Source organism: Bos indicus, chromosome 11 (genome assembly GCF_029378745.1).
Source record: "Bos indicus isolate NIAB-ARS_2022 breed Sahiwal x Tharparkar chromosome 11, NIAB-ARS_B.indTharparkar_mat_pri_1.0, whole genome shotgun sequence".
Lineage (NCBI taxonomy): Eukaryota > Metazoa > Chordata > Mammalia > Artiodactyla > Bovidae > Bos > Bos indicus.
This window is the reverse complement of record NC_091770.1, coordinates 12,850,197-12,870,113: the sequence shown is the minus strand read 5'-3', so window position 1 is coordinate 12,870,113 and position 19,917 is coordinate 12,850,197. Positions and strand designations below refer to the sequence as shown.

Genomic DNA, 19,917 nt, shown 5'->3' with positions numbered 1-19,917 from the left:
CAGTGTCAGACTTTATTTTTTTGGGGCTCCAAAATCACTGCAGATGGTGACTGCAGCCATGAAATTAAAAGACGCTTACTCCTTGGAAGGAAACTTATGACCAACCTAGATAGCATATTGAAAAGCAGAGACATTATTTTGCCAACAAAGGTCCATCTAGTCAAGGCTATGGTTTTTCCAGTGGTCATGTATGGATGTGAGAGTTGGACTGTGAAGAAAGCTGAGTGCCAAAGAATTGATGCTTTTGAACAGTGGTGTTGGAGAAGACTCTTGAGAGTCCCTTGGACTGCAAGGAGTTCCAACCAGTCCATTCTGAAAGAGATCAGCCCTGGGATTTCTTTGGAAGGAATGATGCTAAAGCTGAAACTCCAGTACTTTGGCCACCTCATGCGAAGAGTTGACTCATTGGAAAAGACTCTGATGCTGGGAGGGATTGGGGGCAGGAGGAGAAGGGGATGACAGAGGATGAGATGGCTGGATGGCGTCACCGACTTGGTGGACGTGAGTCTGAGTGAACTCCAGGAGATGGTGATGGACAGGGAGGCCTGGAGTGCTGCGATTCATGGGGTCGCAAAGAGTCGGACACAACTGAGCCACTGAACTGAACTGAATACAAAATAAAAAATTAAAAAAACAAAAACAAAACTGTGAACTCTAGATATTTAAGAGATCTAATCTTAATTTTGAGCAGCTCATTCATTTAAAAAGAGGAAAGATTGAAATATACATTAATAACAAAGCAAAAATATGAAAAAAGTCCTCACAAATCTCTGGTTCTTGCTTCCTCTCCCTCTCTATACTGTCATCTCTTCTGTGTATAGTGTGAGAAGGGCTGAAAAGAACATCCTTTTAAACCTATTTTTTTTAATGGCACATTATCTGCTTTAGGAAATTTAAAAGCCAAGGGTCCAGCCTTCCCACCCCTGGCTGTTTAGGCATTCATATATCCATCAAATATTTACTGGCCTCTAGATACATGCCAGGTAATGTTCTAAGGATTGAGGACATAGTGTTAAAAAAGATAGAGATCTCTGCCATTATGGGACATAATAAACAAGAACCTAAAAAAAATATATGGAGTGAGTGCCTGATGATGATAATTACTAGGGAGAAAAAGTTAGGAAGGGAGAATGAGAATTGCTGGGAGATGGATCATGATTTAAAATAAGGTGAGTAAGGAGGGTAAAACAGATCATATTTAGTCAAGACTTGAAGGACGTGATGAAGTGACCCATGGCTCCATCTGTGGGAGGAATCGAGTTCCTCATGGGAGGAGCCTGAGAGTGCTGGCAAGGTTCATGGACTGGGTGGGCCATTGGGGTGGGAACAGCATGAGTGAGGAAGAAATGGGAGGACATGAGATGCGGGAGGTGTGAGGGGCTGGTATAGCTTGCTGTTGTAAGGCCTTTGGCCTTATTCTGGGTGAGTTGGCAAATCATTGGAGGGATTTGCTCAGAGAGGCGACGTGTTCCGATGTGTGTGGCTATTGTGTTGAGAATAGATTTTGGGGCAAGAGAGAAAGCAGAGAGGCCAGTTAGGAGACTGTTGCGATAGGTCCCGGTGATGGGGACTGGGGCCATAGTGATCAGGGAGAAGCGGTCTGGTTCCAAATGTGTACTGAAGGGGGTGCCAATAGGATTCGATGATGGATGGAATGTGGGGCATGAGGAAGAGGCCAAAGTGACTGTTGGGGTTTTGGTTCAAGCATCTGGAAGGAAGGAGTTGTACTTGCTTCTATGAGGAAGACTGTAGAAGGAGCAGGTGGCTTGGGGTGATTAGGAACTGGATTCTGGAGATGGTACGTTCAAGAAGCTTATTAGATGTCCAGTTGGAGATGTTAAATAGGCTGCTGGAGTTCAGAGGAGTCATGCAGGTTGGAGAGAGTCATGTTGGGTTCCTCAGTGTATATGTTATTAAAGACACCAGACTCCAGGAGAGTCCCGGGGGTTGAGAGTGGGTGGGGAAGAAAAGAGGTCTGAGCATGGAGCTCTGGGCCACTCAAGTGATCAGAGCTCAGGTGACAAGGAGGAATCAGCAGAAATTGAGATGGTATGGCCAGTAGGGTGGGAGGACCATGGCTATAATGCTCTGTAAGGCAAAGGGAGCCTCCCAGCCAGACATCATTTTAAGCCAGAAGACAGAGGAGTGACTGCCTACATCAGATACTACTGCTGGTTGACTAATGAGGCCTGAGTCCTCGGTGACCTTGACAGCCATGTTTTGGTGGCTCAGAGAATGGAAAAACAAGAATTAGAGACATGTGTAGACAACTGTAGATGTTTTTCTGTAAAAGGGGAAAGAAGATGAGAACCAAAATTGGGATTGGAGAGTTTTCTTTTTAAATAATGGAAACTAGTGTTACATATAACACCAGTGGGAACGATCCAGGAGAAAAGGAAGTGTGATGACAAGGAGAGGGTGAAGAAGATCACGTCCTTGAGGGGATCAGAAGGCATGAGTGCAGGGGTAGCCTTGGGTCAGGGTGCAAGCGGAGTCACTTCATAAGCAGGAGGGAAGACAGGTGCGATGCCAGTATTGGTGCGCTTGTGGAGCGGTGGGGTGGTCTCTTCTGATGCTTCTGTTTTAAAAGAAAGAGGAAGCAGGGTCACTGCCACAGAGTGATGACAAGGAGGAGGTGTGAGAGGGCTGGGCAGAAAGGAGAAGATATGGAGAGCTGGTGTGTTCCGAGGAAGGAGAGCAAAGACCCAGGGAGCTGAGATGGAGTGGATGGCAACACTGGGCCCCTTTGAGGCTGTTACACGAGCTTGGAGTGAGACCAGCCTCTGGTTTGCTCTTTTTCAGCTGCATTGGATGTGATGGGAAAGAGCTGGGTTTAAACCTAGGTTGGGTTGGCCAGAAATACAGTGGAACAAGAGAGGGCCCAGGGAACTTACAAGTGGGGGAGGGCAAAGGGGCGAAATATAAACCAGCTAGGATGTAAATTATGATTCTGCAACACGTATGATTTCTGTCAAGAATGAGGGCAAGTGGAAGAGGATTTCCCTGTGGGATGCAGGATAAAAAGGGGACGAAAGCCACTGAGCAGCCAGTCAGCTGGGTTCACCAGGGGTTAGGAAGGTCACTGGCTCTGCTTCTCACCAGTGTGCTTAAGGAGAACCAGCCATAGAAATCACCTGGAACTTGGAGGGAGGAAGAAATTACAGCTGAGAGTTCTTGGGGAAAGTTGAGTGTGGTAAGACTTAGGTCCTGTTTGGTGGTCAATTGCTAGTTCTTCAAAATTTTTTTAAACTCTGATTTCTGCTTTTGTTCTTCTTTTAGAGGTTATCTGCTTGTGTTTTATCATCTGTTCTTTTTTATTTTAACAGCTTTTTTTGAGATAATCCACATATACACAAACCCCTATTTAAGTGTGCAATTTAGTGGTTTTTAGTTTATTAACAGAGTGGGGCACCCATCATCAATTTCAGAATGTTTTCAGTTATTCCAAAAAGAAATAATGCACCCCAAGAGCAATTGTCTCCCGTTTTCTCCCAACCATTAATCTACTTTTTGTCTCTATGGGTTTGCTTATTCTGGACATTTCATGTAAATGAAATTATGAAATATGTGGTCTTCTGTGATTAACTTCTTTTATTTAGCATAACATTTTCAAGGTTTATCCATGTTGTTGCATCTATCAGTTCTTCATTGCTTTTTATTATCAAATAATGTGCCATTGTTTGGGTGCATCACATTTTCTTTTCATTGATAGACATTTGGATTGTTTCTACTTTGGGACTTTTATGAATAATGCTGCTATGAACATTCATGTATGAGTTTTTGTGTGGACATAAGTTTTCATTTTTCTTGGAGGAGAATTCCTGGGTCATATGGTAGCTCTCCGTTTAATCTTTTGAGGAGCTGCCACCCTGGTTTTTAAAGTGACTGCAATACTTTAAATTTCTACCAGAAGTAAACAAGGTTCTGGTTTCTCCACATCTTCATGAACACTTTTTATTATCTGACTTTTTGGTTATAGGCGTCCTAGTGGTGTGAAATGTTCTTTCATTGTGGTTTCTATTTGCATTTCCTTGATGGCTAACGATGTTGAGCATCTCTTTGTGTGCTTATTAGCCATTTGTATAACTTCTCTTGAGGAATGTCTATTTTAATCCATGGCTCATTTTTATTGAGTTGTTTGTCTTTTGATTTTTGGACTGTATGAGTTTTCTATATATTCTGTTTATAAATCCTTTATCAGATACACACAGGCATATATTTTCTCCTGTGAATTATCTTTTCATTTTCTTGGTGGTATGTTTTGAAGTATCCTGTTGTTCTTTATTTTCAAAAGGTTTCAGTTTTTAAATTATGTAAGGAATACATGTACACAATCAAAAATTATAAAACTTTAAGTGATACACAAAATAAAAGAAATAAATAAAACATTTGTAATTTTATCATTCACAGATAATTGCTGTGAACATTTGGGGTTAGATCTTTTAACTAAAAAGAATTCTCATTATTCAGTTTTTAACCTTTTGCAAATCTCATCAGCTGTGAATAACTTTTCATGTCAGTAAACATGTTTACAACATCATTTTTTGTTGTTGTACAAGTTTTAATCACATGGATGTACAATTTACCCCAATAAGTTCCTTATTGTCAGATGCTTAAATTGCTTTTCCCTGTTAAAAGTGTAGTAAGTCTTTATACATATCTCCCTTCTTTGAATAGACTTCTAGAATTGGAGTGAGGGATCACAGTGTAGGCACATTTTTAGGGCTATAGGAGCATGCAGCTAGATTGCCTTCTGGAGAGATTGTGGCCAGCTATGCTCCTGCAGTCAGGGAGAGAGCCAGTCCTTGGCCAGAAGCTAACCTGCTCCACATAAAACAGTGTTGTTGGTAACACTAAGTGCTAGGCACTGTCTAAGCACTTTATACATATGACTCATTATTCCTCACAATAACTCTATCAAATTGGTACTAGTGTTTTTCCATTTTACAGATGAGACACTCAAGGCACCGAGAAGTTTTGTCCAAGCTCACACAATTAGGAGTGACAGGATTTGAACACTGTGAGATCCAGACTCCTTTCTGGAAGAAAGCCTGGTACTGTTAAGTACAATGCTGGCTGTTGCTTGAAGATAGTCTTTGTAATGCAAAGAAAGTTCCCTTTTATTCTTAATTCATGAGAGTTTCATTTAGAAATAACTGAAGAATTTAACAACGTCTCACATCCCCTTCATTTTTGCCTATTATAGATCACAGATTGGCAAACTTTGTCTTAAATGGCCAGATAGTAAATATTTTAGGTTTGGGGTCATAGGGTCTCCATCACAGCTACTCAGCTCTGCTGTTATAGTTCAGAGGCAGCTACAGGCAATATGTAAATGACAAAGCCAAGTGGCTGGCTGCTGGGCCATAGTTTGCAAATTTCTGTTATAGACGATCATTTGGGTTTTCTGTCTTTGCTTATTCATACTGAGTCACTCCTGCCTTCTGGAATAATCCAACCTGACCATGCCAGATATACCGCTGCAATCTATTCATTAGTATTTTTATCTAGGATCTTTACCTTGTGATTCAGGAATGGGACTGATTTGTGTGTGTGTGTGTGTGTGTGTGTGTGTGTGTGTGTCCTGGTCAGCCTTCACAAAATGAATGGAGGAAACTCATCTTTTTTCTGTGCTGTGCAGTGATCATTTTTTTCTTTGAAAGACTGATAGAAACTGCCTCCAAAGAAACCACCTTGGTCTGAAGTCTTGGAGGTAGTTCTCTGAGATCTCTTCCACTTTCAGAAAGTTATCTCTTCATATTTCCTATTACATTTGAATCAATTTTGGCAGTTTGTATATTTTTTAGAAAGTTACCTACTTCATCTAGATTTTCCAAGGTTTTTCCACTGATTTGGGTGTAGCAAATCTCTTAATATTTTTATTCTCTCCATAATATCTTTTTATTTGATCTTATTCCTAATGGTGTACCTACTTTTTAACATTAGATTTGATAAATAATCTAATGTTTGTTTTATTGGCCTTTTTGAAAGTTTGCTCTGGGATTTGATTATCAGTTACAATATCCTCCATAATTCTACTCATCATTTTCAAATTTTGATCTTCCTATTTTCCTTTTTCTAACTTTTAAAATTATCAGATTATTTATTTTCATTCTTTTTGTATAAGAGCAAGAATATTTAAGACTGAATTTTCCTTTGAGTACAGACTTAGCTACTAAATTTTAAGGCATAGCCCTCTTACTGTTGGTATTTTCTAAGGACCTGTGATTTTAGTTTTGTTTTTTTGTTTGACTCAGAAAAGTTTTAAGAATACATCTTTAAATTTCTGAAAGGTTGGGATTTTTGAGTTTCTCATTCGTTTCTAGTTTTATTATTACATTGAGATCAGAGAGTGTGACTGATAATGGATTTATTCCTTGGACTTTATTGACATTTGCTTTGTGGCTTTTAATGTTTTTGAAGTGCTCCAATGGTACTGGACAAGAAGGTATAAGTTCCGTTTTTGGAATACATGGTGTTTGTCTATTTAAATGACACTGTTAATCATATTACTCAGATTCTCTGTTTCCATATTCTTCTTTTTAAAAATTTACTTGGTTTTTCAAGACTGAGGGAAATGTAATAACTTTCCCACAACTATTGTGTTGCTGTCATTTCTTTGTACAAAACACACTGGTTGTTGTCTGTTTATGCCTGACTCTGAGCCTGAGTCATAAAGGCAAATCTTGAAGTATCTGATCTTGGGAAGAAAAGATAGACTTAGGAGGAAGCAAACAGCTAACGTGAATTCCATTGTGACCACTCCTACCTCTGTGTACATATTTGCCCGTGTGTTAGCGTGTGTACTTTGTGGTGTGGGGGGTATATGTGCATTTCAGCATATATATGTCTCTTGGGCATGAGTGTGTAAATATGTTCTTTCATGTGTCAGTGATTGTATGAGTTTGATATGTGTGTGTGTTTATGTTTATTCATCCATCATCTCTTTTATTCAAATTGGACTTAAAACATCAGGACTGGTGTCTGCCTTGCTGGCTTTTTTGAGAATGGTTACAACTCTGAAAGCTCTGCTACTCTGTATCTTAACCCCTCTGAACCTCTTTTCCCCTCTCTGGCTGCAGAAGATCCTTCTGGTAAGTTGGTCAGACAGAGATTCTCTGTAGACTCAGTGTGGCTCTGGCGTCCACTAGTGTTGTGTGTCTGGGTACCACGTTCTGGCCACACAGGCAATGCTAGGGCCATACTTCCAGAATGGGTCGAGACTCTGAGAACCTCACTTTACCCTCTCCCCACTCCACCTGTTCATGTTCCATTGGCCTGCCTCCATCTTGGGTCACCCTTGAAAACCTAGAGCTGGATGGGCTAGGCATTGGTTTAAAGGGAGCACCAGCATTCCCGGAAACTCATGATGGAATTCAGTTCATTTTATAGAATCAGAGCAGGCTCCTGGGAGATCCCTTAGTTGACCGCCTCATACAGAGGAGGAAAGCAGGCCCCAGAGTGGGCTTCCTGATGCCTTGTCCAGTGCCCTTCCCATGGAACTGGGTGAGCTTTACTGGAACCAACAGCACAGACCCAGGGCCTGGGCCTGTGTGGGATTTTGGTGGAGGTCCAGGGAGAGTGACAATCCCACCTTCAGGGAACTTGCTGACTCCCTGAGCAACGGGACACCTGGACAGGACACAGCCGAAGGAGCATTCTAGACACAAGACCCAAGAGGGCCTGCAGACACACCACGTGTAGGAGAAGTTAAAAATGGGGCGACACCAGTGTGGGCCCCAACAGGCCTGCCCACTTTTGCCCACAAATATGAGTATGTGAAGGGGCAGAGAATGTGTTATCCCAAACTTCCTTTCTGCTCACCTCATTTCTCCCATCTAGCACAGTATTTTTTTTAAAAATAATGAGCACTTAGCATTTGTTGAATTTCAGGGGCTCTGCCCTGATCTGACCTTGGGGGAGGCTAAGTTATGATTTTGGAAGCTTTTATTTTTTGCTGGAGTCTGGAGGTTGGGGATCAGAATAGTTCTTTGGTGTCTTAAGTTTTCCTGGGTCTACTGTAATTTTTTAATAAATAATATTTTATTGACATTTCCTCCCAAGGAGTTATCCAACATATGGTCTGAGTTTAGCCTCAGTATACTCCTGGAATGCAGGGGGGACTGTGATGAAGAGCCCACTTCATAGAAGGGAAAAGGAAGGCCCCAGGAGCTTAACAGAAGCACATGGTGAAGGTGGGGCAGAGTCAGGGCGAGAGCCTCTGCTTCTCAACACCAAGCAGGTGTGAAGACCTTTTTCCTGACTGTGCAGTTGGCCCCTAAAGAGGCAGGGAATTCCAGTTCTTTGCTCTTTTGAACTCACCCAGCAGGAGAGAGCTGTGGTCCAGGCCAGCCCATCAGCCTTGCTTGGTGTTCATCCAGAAGAACCTTGCTTGGCAAGTTCTGTTTCTGAAACTGTTTCTCGTTTTCTACCCACTCAGGAGGAGGAGTTCATTGATTGGTGGAGCAAATTCTTTGCCTCAATTGGGGAGAGCGAAAAGTGCGGGTCCTACCTAGAGAAGGACTTTGACACTCTAAAGGTAAGCCCTCTCCACAATGTCCTCTTCAGTCCAGTGGTCCCTGGGGACCAGGAGTTGCAACCAAAAGATAATATGCATCTATACATACATGTTTATTGGTGAAAAGCTACCTGGGATCTGCTTAACTTTCTTAAATGCTTAAGAAAAGTAAGGATGAGTTATTTAGATGATGTGGGTTGCCCTCTGATAGATTTTCAAAATATTAAAAATTGCAAAATATTGAATTATTAAAGCTTGAAGATGAGTACTCAGGGATTTGTTATACTATTCCGTCTCTTCTAAAGTTATTTGAACTTTTTTTATTATAAAATTTTTCCATGAAAATGAAAAGGAAAGTCAATGTGAGAATGTACCTCTGACTCCCCCACCTCTGCAATTAGGATAGAAATTACCCAGCACATATAAAAATATGGTAAACTCTGTTTCTGTGGAAAAAAAAACCCCAGAGCCTCAAGAACAACACAAAACCAGGAGTGAGTCAGCCAAATTCTGGTATTTTGAGGAAATTCCACAAATATGGTTGTACTTTTTAAAAGCAGACTCCTTTAAAAAAGATAACCAGAGGTGACTCAAAACTGCTCCTTGAAGAAAGTTATACAGTGTCCTGGAAGAGGTTTCCAGGTAAAATTCAGGATGCTCAGTTACACTGAATTTCAGGTAGATAATGAATAATATTTTATTCGAATCTGAAAAAAAATATGGAATTCAAAATTCAAATTTAACTGGGTGTCCTGTATTTTCACTTACTAAACCTGGCAGCCCTTCCTAGAGAACAAGAGGGGCAAAGGTTGTCAGACGCATGAGAAGACCCCAAGGAGCTCCCTAAAGGGGACTGGATGAAGGGAGCTTGAGGGTCGTTGAAGTGGTGGGTGGTCACTCCGGAAGGCCATCTCACAGGGTGGCAAGGGCTGCCTCTGGCACGCTGGAGGCCCCTGTGTGATTGTATCTGGAGACCTGGAGGGCAGAGATGAGCCTCAGGGCACCAGCGGTCAGAAGGCTCAGGCCTTCCCAGGCAGCAAGTTCTTTGTTGACTTGGTAGGTGGGTGTATGAGGCTGGGCAAAGAGACAGAACTATTTGTGTACCAGGAAGAAGGTCCGACACATTAAGTCTGGCATGTGGTCCTGTGGCCTTGCCAAAAGAATGAGAAAAGCCATGTAAGAATGAGGACTCCTGCCAGGGTGGCCCATGGCCCAGGCACCCTCGCTGGTTCCTCAGATGCCAGATGCTGAACTGGCACCCAGCCCACCTGCTTGACCTCTCTGAGGAGCTCTCTGGCAGTTTCCAAGTGAAAGTGGGTTATTTAAAAACAAAATGCATTCAACCTGTTTCTGGGGGGGAAGCAGACCTGGAAGAAACACTGATCCTTTAGGGACTGTTAACCACCACCAGCAGTATGGGTCTTTGAAAAATAGCGTTGTAGCATTATGGAGAGAATGGAGTACACAGTGGGTGGGGAAACAAATCACCGTTTGGAAATCACTTATCATAGAGGGGAAAAGACAACTCATGGTCTCAATAGGGAAAGATAGAAAACAGAAGATACAGCAAGAAAGCATAGAAGAAACGAAATCATATAAAAACAACAGAAAAAGAATAAATGTTAGTTTTCCTATAAATAAAAATGGGCTACACTCTTTTACTAAGTGATAAGGACTCTTAGACTACAGCAAAAGTAAAATTTCATTATACTACCTTTAAAAGACACTTCTAAGGCAATACAATTTAGAATGGCTAAAAAAGCAAATATTTTGGCAAACAAAATAAGTGCAAAGAAAGGGGAAACAAATTGAAACTAAAGTCAAAAGCAAAGGAAGCAAAATGGAGTGTTTTGTATAAATGAAAGATGTACATCTCAGTGCAAAAATTCTAAACGTTAATGTATGGAACAGTAAAGCTTAGAAATCCTTAAAGCAAAAGTGGATAGGAATATATAAAGTAATAAATGTGAAAGTATGAAACTGCAGAAATTAAAGTTGCAGTGGGATTTTAATGTACCTTTTTTTTAGACAGATGAAACAGGCAATCAATAAATAAGGAAATGAAAGATATGAATAACAAGGCAAACACTTTCTAAGCTACATCAAGTAGCTTTAAAATAGAGAACAAAAATAATTAAAAATTAGAAAATACATTTTTCCTAATGCTCAGAGAACACTTAGAAAACTTGATCACATATTAGTTTAGTAATAAGTTACCCAAAACAGAAATCATACAAGGCAGATTTAAATGCAATAAAATGAGAAATTAATAACAAAAGTTTAAACAAAAAGACCAACCACTTGGAAATTTAAAAAATATTTTATTGGGACTTCCAGTATGAACATGGCTGCATAAGTCAGCGTTTTTCCCTTTTTCTCTTGGAAATCATTCAAACCCACAAACTTCATTTTCAGTAAAAGTTGGAAACAAATAAAACCCGCAGACTCCAAAATACATGTAAGGGCTGTCCAAAGGCAACTGAGATTGGGTAGAAGCCACTCGGCCATAAATGAAGAGAAGATGCACGAAAATGATGAAAGGTCATGGTGGTAGCAGACATCAGAAAACCTCATACTTCCTAATGAAAGAATGCTGATAATTATTTAAGACAGACTTTATGGATTCATGGGGACTTATTATCTATTCTCTTTACTTTTGTGTGTGCTTGAAGCTTTTCATAACAGTTAAAAATATAATTCCTGAAATTGAAGTTTTACTGTAAAATATAAAACTTATATTCTTTGTTCACAACAATGGACATGGGAAATTTGGAGACAGGTTCAGGCTGGTGGCAAAAGCCTCTTAGATCTGGTTTGGATCAGAGAAATAAAGAAGGTGGAGTTACACAAGAATCACGTGGACGAGCCACATTTATAGGGAACAGCCTGCCTTTGCTGTGGGAACTAAGGAAATAACTGGTCTAGGAAAATTCAACACATTTAGTGACAAGTAATAAGAAAAGAAATAGTACAGAATTATTTTAAAAATCTAAGGAAAAAAGAAAAGAAAATGTAAAACAAAAGTTAAGCAGAAGAAGAGGATAGATACCCACCAGAAAAGTGTCTCCAAGGGGCAGAGGGGATGAAAGACTTTGCTGTGAACTTTTTAGAAATAGGGCAGTATGAATGCAAACAGAAATGAAAGCACTCAAGGGAGGATGAGAGGAGAAGGGGTGAAGTGTGAGCAAGCGGGACTCAGGAGAGAAGAAGAAAACCTGGCATTGGAAGGAGCAAGGGGCAGAACGGCCACGCTGGAAAACACAGGAAGGGGCGCAGGGGACAGAATGAAACGGAAGTAAGTAATTATAAAAGGATGACGAGAAAGTGACAGATATTAGTAGTCAGGGAAAGGCTATCCAACATTTGCATAACTGGAGTCTCTGAGGAGGACAACCAAAACAATGAAATTAAGCAAACAGTTAATAGTTTAATAAAACTTCACCAGAACTGAAAGGATACTTGAATATGCACATTAGAAGTTCTGCTGTGTCAGAACGTCAGAAAAGATTGACCCAGATCGGTCAACTCGGGGACCTATTCCCACTGTAGTTACTGAACTTTAGAGATAAAGAAAAACATCCTTTGGATAGTCATATCTTCTCTCTCCACAAAAATTTAAATAATTAAAAAAAGGAAATAAATCAAAGTGGCTTCACTTTCTCTATGACATTTAATACTCAAAGATGACAAAGCACCATGTGTAGGATCGTCAGGCAGAGAAAAGGTGACCCAGACACTTGACATTCAGCCAAGCCGCCCTTCATGCATAGCTGCGGCAGACACACAGGTAAGCACACTGAGGAGCCGGGTAGTATGGCTCCCAGGAGCCTGTTTGGAGGGACTCCTAGGGGATGAATGGAGTAAAGGATGAAAGAGGATGGGATAGAGAGGAAGGACACTGATAGTCGTGTTATAGACATAAGGAGAATTGACAGATATTATTTAAAACTGCAAATCATGAAATGTGGAAATTACCTAAATGTCCATTGAGTGATGAATGGATAAACCAAATATGGTAAATACATACAATGGAATATTATTCAGCCTTAAAAAGGAAGGAAATTCTGATACATGCTACAACATGGGTGAATCTCTAAGACATTGTGTTAAGTGAAATAAGCTAGTTGCAAAAAGACAAGCATTGTATAATTCCACTCTAGAATACCAGAGTAATTATTATTAAGAGTATTATTAGCCTTATTGAACCTGGTGGCTTGAAAATAGAGACACCCCTATGGCACATTTACAAAATTGACATATATACACTACCATGTGTAAAATAGATAACTAATGAGAACCTACTGTCTAGCATAGGGAACTCTACTATTTTATTCTATGGTGACCTAAATGGGAGGGAAATCTCAAAAAGAGGGGATATATGTATAACTGATTCACTTTGCTGCACAGCAGAAACTAATGCAGTATTGTAAAGCAATTATACTCCAATAAAAATGAATAAAAGCAATAAAAATTGACCACGTAATAAGCCATAAGGAAAATCTTAACAAAGTTAAAAAATGGAAGTACTACTGACAATGTTTTCTGCTTATAAGGCCCTAAAATTAGAAATTAATAACAAGCTCAAAAGTAAAAAAAAATTCTATCTGAAAAATTAAAAAGAAAGCAACTCTGTTCTAACAATTCTTGGTGAAAGAGAATATATAAAAAAAAATTGTGGAATATTTGGGAAGCAATGATAAAACACTATATGTTAGACCTTAGTGCTTACAGTTAAAGCTGTATTCAGAGGAAGCTTATAACCTTGAACACGTATGTTAATTAAAACAAAAGGATGAAAACTAACTATACATCTAACTCTTAGATCAAAAAAGTAAAAATGAGACTATTATTATGGAATGCCAAGAAAAGGAAAATGAAAACATTATATATCAAAATAAACGGGGTCATGCTAAGGCAGTAGCAATTTTAAGTGTTTTCCTTATCAGAAAAGAGGGAGCAAAGTAATTAAAATTTCAACTGAAGAAATTAGAAAGAAAGAAAATGCTTAAAATAGTATGAAGAAGAAAATAATAAAACTAGAAGCAGAAATAAGAAACTGGGTGTGGAATCTGCAGATGTGGAGGGCCGACTATCCTGCTGGTCAGTTTCAGATATACCAATTAAGCATGCATATTGAGTGGGTTAATATCACTATTAATTAGGTACATTTTATCATCTATATTAGAAAACCACCGCTTCATTTAAATCTAAGCACTACTCTAACAAGTAAAAATCATTGGCTGTTGAGAGGAGAGAAATTTGATTCACTGCCATTTGGACATCCTGGGCACTCAGCATTTTGCTGACTTGTGAATTTTCTAGAGTTCTGTCTTTGATGTTCAAATAAAAAGTCAGTTAACTTTTCATTTATGTGTTTGACTGTGATCTTATTCTCAAGAAATGCACCACTCATGTACATGATGACTCTTGGGTGTTTAGAATATTGGATTAATCAGAAAACCCTGTTTTTCAATGGTGCTGAACAAATGTCTTCCCCTTTTATTTCCTTCTCCTGTTTTTTTCCCCCCTTTCTCTTGCTCATCTCATCTCCATGACTTGCATCCTTTTCCTCTCCTTCTCTGCCTCTCTTGCTGGTCCCCTCTCTTCCCTCCACCCACCCCACCAACCTGCCCTCCTCTTGGCTTTTTTTCTCTAAACTGCTTCTGGTCCCCCCCGCCATTTTTCTTTCTATCCCTTCTGTTACTCAAACTCTGTCATGCTTCCTTTTTCCCTGCTGTCCCTCTACTTCTCTCTTTCCCTTGTCCCCCTCTCTCGTCCCCACATGTGGCAGGTCTATGACACATCCCTGGAGAATGTGAAGGCCTTTGAGGGCCTGTCTGACTTTTGTAATACATTCAAGCTCTACCGGGGCAAGACACAGGAGGAGACTGAAGACCCATCAGTCATTGGGGAGTTTAAGGTAAGTCCTTGAGGACATGTCTCTAGCCCAGGGGTCCCAACTGTGGAGTAGCAGCAATGAGTGAAGGAGGGGCAGAAGTACTGTAGTAACATCAGCAGTGACCCCAGTGCTGAGATTGGTGGCTATGTGGGTGATGGAGGTGGTGGTGGTGACGTTGAAGCTGCTGATGCAGAATCTGATGGGGGTAATGGGATTGCATTGGGCTTCATAATCACAGTGGTGATGACTCTGACAGATTTGAGAGTAATGGATGTAGTGGTGAGTGTCTTGGTGACAATGATGATGAAAGTGAAAGCTGACCCCTCCTTCTTTTCAGGGACTCTTCAAAATTTATCCTCTCCCAGAAGACCCAGCCATCCCCTTGCCCCCGAGGCAGTTCCACCAGCTGGCTTCCCAGGGGCCCCAGGAATGCCTGGTCCGCGTCTACATTATCCGGGCGTTTGGCCTGCAGCCCAAGGATCCCAATGGGAAGGTAACATCCCTGAGCTCTCACCTCCCCTAGAATAAATAGCAGGCTGGGGTATCAAGAGGCTGCAGAATCTGGATATAATCTTTGCCCCAGGGAGTTCACAGTAAGTGGGAAACCAGACAAACATGGACAAAATTGAGATGTTATGGTGTTGGAGTTCTATCAAGGCCAAGTGCTCCAGGAGGTCAGAAAAGCCCAAAGGCAGTACACAACTTCGGGACAATAAGGAAGACTTTCTGGAAGGAATAGAATTCTTAAGGATTGAGAATTAAGTTTTAATAGGTGGGGAGGGAGAAGAAAACCATATTTTAGGAATTAAAAACATTGGGAAAAGTTTGGGAGCAAACTGCTTAGCATAGGTTTAGCACAAGGATAAGGCATAAGGACAAGGGACATTAATGGTGTTGGTGGGACTTTCAAGGGTGGGATGGGAAGGCAAGAAGGAGGGACGGAACACGATGGGCAGCTATGCCAGCCTGGCCATGGTGGAGCCTGGGGTAGAAGGAAAAACAAATAATCTTGGTCCTGTCTTTATACAAAATTTTGATGTTTTATTCATCATGGACTGTTGGTATTGATTTTAATTTTTAAAATATCACATTAAAATGTTTATCTTGATTACTAAAGGTTTTTGTCCTTCCCTTAAATTTTATGCCTGAGTCGAGCACCGCTCTGACTTCCTCTAATCCTGACTGTTGAGTGAAGGAGTGGAACTGAGGGAGAGCCTGAGTCTGGAGCTGTGGGGAAACAGGGGCAGGGGCAGAGTGTGGCTGTGAAGAGAGAGAAAGAGGAAGAGCTGGGGCAGAGTGAGGGGCCGTGGGGTTCAGACATGCGAGCTAGGGTCTTCTCTTGTCCCCTTAGACAGGTGCAGGCCTAGCCTGTGTCCTAGGTTGTGGGAGGGCCCTCGTGTCCCATCCCTGCAACCCTGCTCTTCAAGGCGAGAAAAGCTCCGTTGCCCTGCTGGGAGATCACAGGGCGGGATGGAGCGGTCCCAACCCAGGCACCATCCACGGCCTCCAAGATGTGGTTGTGGTCAAGTTCCTACACCTCAGCCCTTCCTGGTGCCGAGATTGACCCAAGCACTCTGGCCCTGGCTGCTTCTGAGGCTAGTTGAGGGAATGCTGCTGCTCGTAGGAGGCTAGGTTGGGCTGAAAACATCTGGCCATTTCTCTCCCTTTCTATTGGCTGAAGCAGAGGTCACAGACAGGACCCCAGCCTGGCCCCGTCACATATGTCACACAAACTGGTATGTTTCTGGGGGTATGAGCCTGGCCCCCACCCACCCTTTCCTAAGGGGGGCAGTGGACTGGGAATGTGGAGGACTTGGGTACCCCATTTCCACTGGTGGAGCAGAGGCTAGAAGCACATGTTGGGGCGGTGTGCATGATGGGGCTGCTGGCCTGGCAAGTGGCAGCTGCTTCTTGTTTTTTGCAGGTATATTATTTATATTTATATAAATATTATATATATATAATTATATAATATATATATATATATTATATATATAATATATATATTATATAAATATTATATATATATATATATATTTATGTGATGTTAATGAACCTTTAGTCTATAGTAATAGAAATTAGTTATACACTGGAATCCAGATAGATGGGAGAAGCATTAACAACCTCAGATATGCAGATGACACCACTCTAATCACAGAAAACGAAGAGGAATTAAAGAACCTCTTGATGAGGGTGAAAGAGGAGAGTGAAAGAGCTGGCTTAAGACAATGTTAAAAAAACTAAGACCATGGCATCTGGCCCCAGTACTGCAGAAAAGGTGGAAGTAGTGACAGATTTCCTTTTACTGGGCTCCAAAATCACCACGGACAGTGACTGCAGCCATGAAATCAGAAGGCAGTTGCTTCTTGGCAGGAAAGCAATGACAAACCCAGACAGTGTGTTGAAAAACAGACATTACTCTGCTGACAATGGTCTGTATAGTCAAGGCTATGGTTTTCTCAGTGGTCATGTATGGAGGGTGAGAGCTGGACAGTAAAGAAGGCAGAATGCCAAAGAATTGATGCCTTTGAACTGTGTGGTGCTGGAGAAGACTCTTGAGAGTCCCTTGGACAGCAAGGAGGTCTAGCCAGTCAATCTTAAGGGAGATAAACCCTGAATATTCAATGGAAGGACTTATGCTGAAGCTTCAGCTTCAGTATTTTGGTCATCTGATGCAAACAGACGACTCATTGGAAAAGTCCCTGATACTGGGAAAGATTGAGGGCAGAAGCAGAAGAGGGCATCAGAGAATGAGATGGCTGGACGGCATCTCTGATGCAATGAACATGAACTCGGGCAAACTCTGGGAGACAGGGAGGGACAGGGAGGCCTGGCGTGCTGCAGTCTATGGGGTCACAGGAGTTGGAAACGACTGGGTGACTGAACAATAGCAACAACAATAGAAACTAGAATGGTGGTTGCTTATGGGGTAAAGAGTGATTGGGTGGAGGAATGAGGAAACTTTCTGGGGTGACTGAAATGTTCTGTATTTTGAATCATGTGTTGGTTTGTTGGTTACACAGATACATACATACACACACACACACACACACACATATATATATGCTCTAAATATACTATATATATATATCAAGTATGAAATATTATTTCAGTAATGCATATGTATATATGCTATGCATATACATGATATATATGTATATGTTACAATGTATATGTATATATATTATGTGTATATAATATGAATTTATATACTACATATGGGCTTCTCTGGTGGCTCAGATGGTAAAGAGTACTACATGTACATTAGTCAAAACTCATCTAACTATATGTTAAGATTGACACATATTATTGATATAACTTTTACTGTAATTTAAAAAACGAGGGGAAAATGCTTAGGCTAAGGGCATGGACTTTGTTTCACTTTCTGGGGCTGGGTGTGGTTGGCAGCTCACCGGTTGGGAGCATGGAGGCTGGGCAGAGAACGAAAAGGTAAATCAGAGCACAGCAGAGCTGGGAGTGAGGGAGGGATTTCATAGCTATCCCGAGTATGAAACTTGAGGGACAGGCAAAGCTGTCCAGGAAGGCTGTTTAGGGAATTCTCTCTGTTGAAAGTAGTGAGAAGACTCTGGTCATCCCCTTCAAGAAAAACTAAAGAGCTGTTATTCTTCTTGGCTTTCAGAGTAGAGTGGCATTCATTTGAAAGTTTGGCGTCAGAGGACTCAGATTCCTAAGGGTTTCAGGAGGCATGCCCCGAGGATTCCAACTCTCTTGTTTAACCCCCAGATGTGGTGGGCCCCTGACCCCTTTGAGAGCAGAGCAGTGAAGGAGCCTCAGAGACGTGTTGGGAAGGTGATTTCACTGAAGCGTTTCCTTCTCTTCCTGCAGTGTGATCCTTACATCAAGATCTCCATAGGGAAGAAATCGGTGAGTGACCAGGACAGCTACATCCCTTGTACTCTGGAGCCTGTATTTGGAAAGTAAGTTGGAGTGGCTTGGGGCTTGGGGTGGAGGTGCCAGTCTGGAATAACCCACAGCCCAGCAGGAGAGATGTGGCTGCTGCTGGGAAGTCCCTGTCTCCTGGAGCAAAGCTTTGTTCCCTAAATCTTGCATGTCTGTGGGGGTGTAACCTCAGCTAGCTCTTCCTTAAGTCCTTGCAGAAGCTCCTAGTTAAACAGTTACCTCAAAGATCAGAAATCTAAATGGAAAGCCAGAGCATGCATTTACTCCTTAGTCTCTTTTTTTTAGATCAACTTTTACTTTGGAATAATTTTAGATTTACAGGAAAATTGCAAAGATAGTACAGTTTTTGTATACCCATCACTCAATTTCCCTCACCATTAATATCTTACCTAACATGTATCAAAATTAAGAAATTGATATTACTGCATTACTATTAACTAAACTCTAGCCTTTATTAGGATTTTGCCAATTTCCCCATAAATGTCCAAACATCCTACTGTTTTAGGATCTAGATCAGGATTCCTATTGCATTTAGTAATTATTTTCTTTTATTGTTCCTGGTTCGTTTGTGGAAGATAGTAGAATGACGTGGACTTAAGGGAGTGAAATACTTCCTAAAGTCTAAGAATAAGGAAGGAAGAAGCAGTGCTTATTGCAGGGACTAGCTCCCAGGCGTTCTGACCTGCTTGCTGTTTGGATGTGAGCTTATTTAAGTCAATGGGCTTCCCTGGTGGGTTGGTAGTAAAGAACCCACCTGCCAATGCAGGAGATGGGTTTGATCCCTAGGTTGGGAAGATCCCCTGGAGAAGGAAATGGCAACCTACTCCAGTATTCTTGCCTAGGAAGTCCCATGTATAGAAAAGAGAATCTTGAGAGAGGTTGGCGGCTATTTCTCTAGCACCTGTTGGAGAAGGCATGTACTGATATTGTCAAGCAGCACACTGGATTCATGAACCAGTGTCATGCCTTTCTTGGAGGGGAACCAGCCCGGGCCAATGATGAGTCACCGCCTAGCTGGAACTGGAGGGCAGGGCTGTGGGGAGGATGGCAGGTGTGAGAGAGGAACCCTGTTTGGTGCGCGTGGCTGGCATGGGGCCCCAGGCTGAGGGGACCACACAGGGCCCAGGGCAAGGTGGGAGCATGAGTGTAGAACACGCCTCTTCCTCGCCGTTTGCCATCTGCCCCCAGATCACGATCACCTGCTCTGTCTGTGGTTCAAGCCTCCCCAAGTCCACAGCAGAAGCTCTTTGTTTCTATCACCCACGTGTTGACCAGCCCTAGGCATGGGACATAATCAAAGACAACTCTGATTTTGTCTACCAGTTTCCTGTGAACATCTGTTCTGTAGGGTGATCTTCCTCACTCCCTGAGTGGAAGCCGTGGCAGGCAGGCCACTTTCCGGCTCGGGTTCAGACAGTCCACTTTGCTAGAAACCCGCTGTCTCAAGTTGGTAACCAGAATGCGCATTCATGTGTTGTCAGGAGCGTGTGAGACGGTGGAGGGTCCGCCTTGGGCACAGCATGTACATCTTGGGCAGGGGTGTGCAGAGGGGGGGAGGGGCTTTGCCCAGTTGCCTCCC

The 19,917-nt window shown here is 41.8% G+C and overlaps 1 protein-coding gene across 22 annotated transcripts in view; it reads left to right on the top strand.

Annotated features, from left to right (window-relative positions):
* The window catches only part of DYSF (dysferlin), a 222,320-nt gene that overhangs the window by 178,528 nt on the left and 23,875 nt on the right, over positions 1–19,917 (top strand). For all 22 annotated transcript variants that reach the window (XM_070798437.1, XM_070798445.1, XM_070798453.1 and 19 more), the window contains 4 exons: positions 8,441–8,539; positions 14,310–14,438; positions 14,755–14,910; positions 18,264–18,355. In XM_070798437.1, coding sequence (XP_070654538.1) covers positions 8,441–8,539; positions 14,310–14,438; positions 14,755–14,910; positions 18,264–18,355 — 476 coding nt within the window. The remainder of the gene's footprint in view (positions 1–8,440; positions 8,540–14,309; positions 14,439–14,754; positions 14,911–18,263; positions 18,356–19,917) is intronic.